Source organism: Sinocyclocheilus anshuiensis, unplaced genomic scaffold (genome assembly GCF_001515605.1).
Source record: "Sinocyclocheilus anshuiensis isolate Anshui unplaced genomic scaffold, SAMN03320099.WGS_v1.1 scaffold1090, whole genome shotgun sequence".
NCBI classification, from domain to species: Eukaryota; Metazoa; Chordata; class Actinopteri; order Cypriniformes; family Cyprinidae; genus Sinocyclocheilus; species Sinocyclocheilus anshuiensis.
This window is the reverse complement of record NW_015537993.1, coordinates 202,365-203,894: the sequence shown is the minus strand read 5'-3', so window position 1 is coordinate 203,894 and position 1,530 is coordinate 202,365. Positions and strand designations below refer to the sequence as shown.

General features: G+C 41.5%; 1 protein-coding gene across 1 annotated transcript in view; it reads left to right on the top strand.

The window, feature by feature from the left end:
* Positions 1-90: 90 nt before the first annotated feature.
* LOC107675309 (procollagen C-endopeptidase enhancer 2-like) overlaps positions 91-1,530 on the top strand; it is a 14,466-nt gene continuing 13,026 nt past the window's right edge. The window contains exons 1-2 of the mRNA XM_016469613.1: positions 91-322; positions 497-605. Of these exons, the coding sequence (XP_016325099.1) occupies positions 246-322; positions 497-605 (186 nt within the window). The 5' untranslated portion in view covers positions 91-245. The remainder of the gene's footprint in view (positions 323-496; positions 606-1,530) is intronic.

Sequence of the window (1,530 nt, the reverse complement as noted above, 5' to 3'; positions counted from 1 at the left end):
TCTCTCTCTCTCTCTCTCTCTCTCTCTCTCTCTCTCTCTCTCTGTGTCTCTGCATGTCTGATCACAGGTTTGGAAAAAGGCAGCTGTCGTGTTGCTCCCTCCTACAGAGCAGAACAAATGCTATATTCATCTGCCCCTGAAACTCCCCCGAGCAACTTCAGGACAGACGGAGCCCAATAATATCATTACTGCAGCTGGACGCAGACACGCACACTGTCTGATCCGATCCACTGTCAGTTCTTACAATGTGGAAGATCAGCGGTGTCCTGATCGCCTGGGCTCTGCTGCTCATGCTGCATGTGCGAGCTCAGACTCAAAACAGGTAAGTTTCTTCAGCTGTTTCTTTCAGCCAATGAAAGCTCATGTATGATTGATGACACAGCGAGCGGCGCACTGAATCTCATAATTCCTGATTTGAAGAATTTGAAGCTCTGTTGCAGAAATGAATGCTGCATCGATGCATGCAGGTGTTTATTTTTTTCTTTCTCTTGTCTAGACAGACCTTCACCTGTGGTGGGAATATCACAGGAGAGTCGGGTGTTATTGGTAGTCAGGGTTATCCGGGCGTCTATCCACCGAATACTAAATGTGTGTGGAGAATTACAGTAAGTATGAAGAGACTCAAACTGATTTATCATGTATTCAGGTAGAATAAATGCCGACTGTAAATGAGGTTTTGGCTCTAATAGATAAAACCATATTTACATTTTCTGAAAGAAAATCAGTGCCTGGTAAAGAGTAGTGTTAAAGTTGTAATTTAGTTTTAGGGTCTGTTTCTGTGAAAATTAAATACTGCAGCAAGAATAAAACAGGATAGGTTGTTGTCATGTAAAATTAAATAGATTCAAGAAAGAAAACACCAATCAGATGTCAGAACTAACCAATAATCGTGCAAATGTAGTGACATGATCGCTGTAGGTTCGATTTTAAGTGGGGAAACTATGGCAAAGTAATGGCAATGAATACAAGCAAAAACACATGAGCATGTCATACCAGGTACCAGATTGTTTCAAGTTGAATAGAAACTATTAAGTCTAACATTTGTGGATATTTATTTGTTTTTAATCCACAATCCACCCATTTTGGTACACTGTTTCTGTGGGTTGTTATTTAGTCCACTATAGGGTTAGATCTCTGCCACAATTATGCGCACGAAAGGTCATATTTTGAGCGCACAAAAGTGCATTTTGCACGCGCGCGATCTGAGTTTTGTGGAGAAAATGTTCGTTTCGCAAAAAAAAAAAAAGTATTTTGAGTGCACTAAAATCAAGTTTTTGGATGTGTGCAGACCTTTTGCGCATGCAACGTTTCACTAGCTTGCTCCCTTGATGCCCACCCTCAGTGCTCTCTAAATGCCAACGGCTCACTTGCTCAACACAACCCAGCGTTACAATATGCCATAATTCCAGCCAATCAGAGACGAGGCTGCTAAATTCTGATTGGCTGCCTTGACAACCAATCACAACATTCCTTGCATTGCTGATGACAGCGGAAGAGGGAAAATACAGTGCATGCATAATTATTATGCAA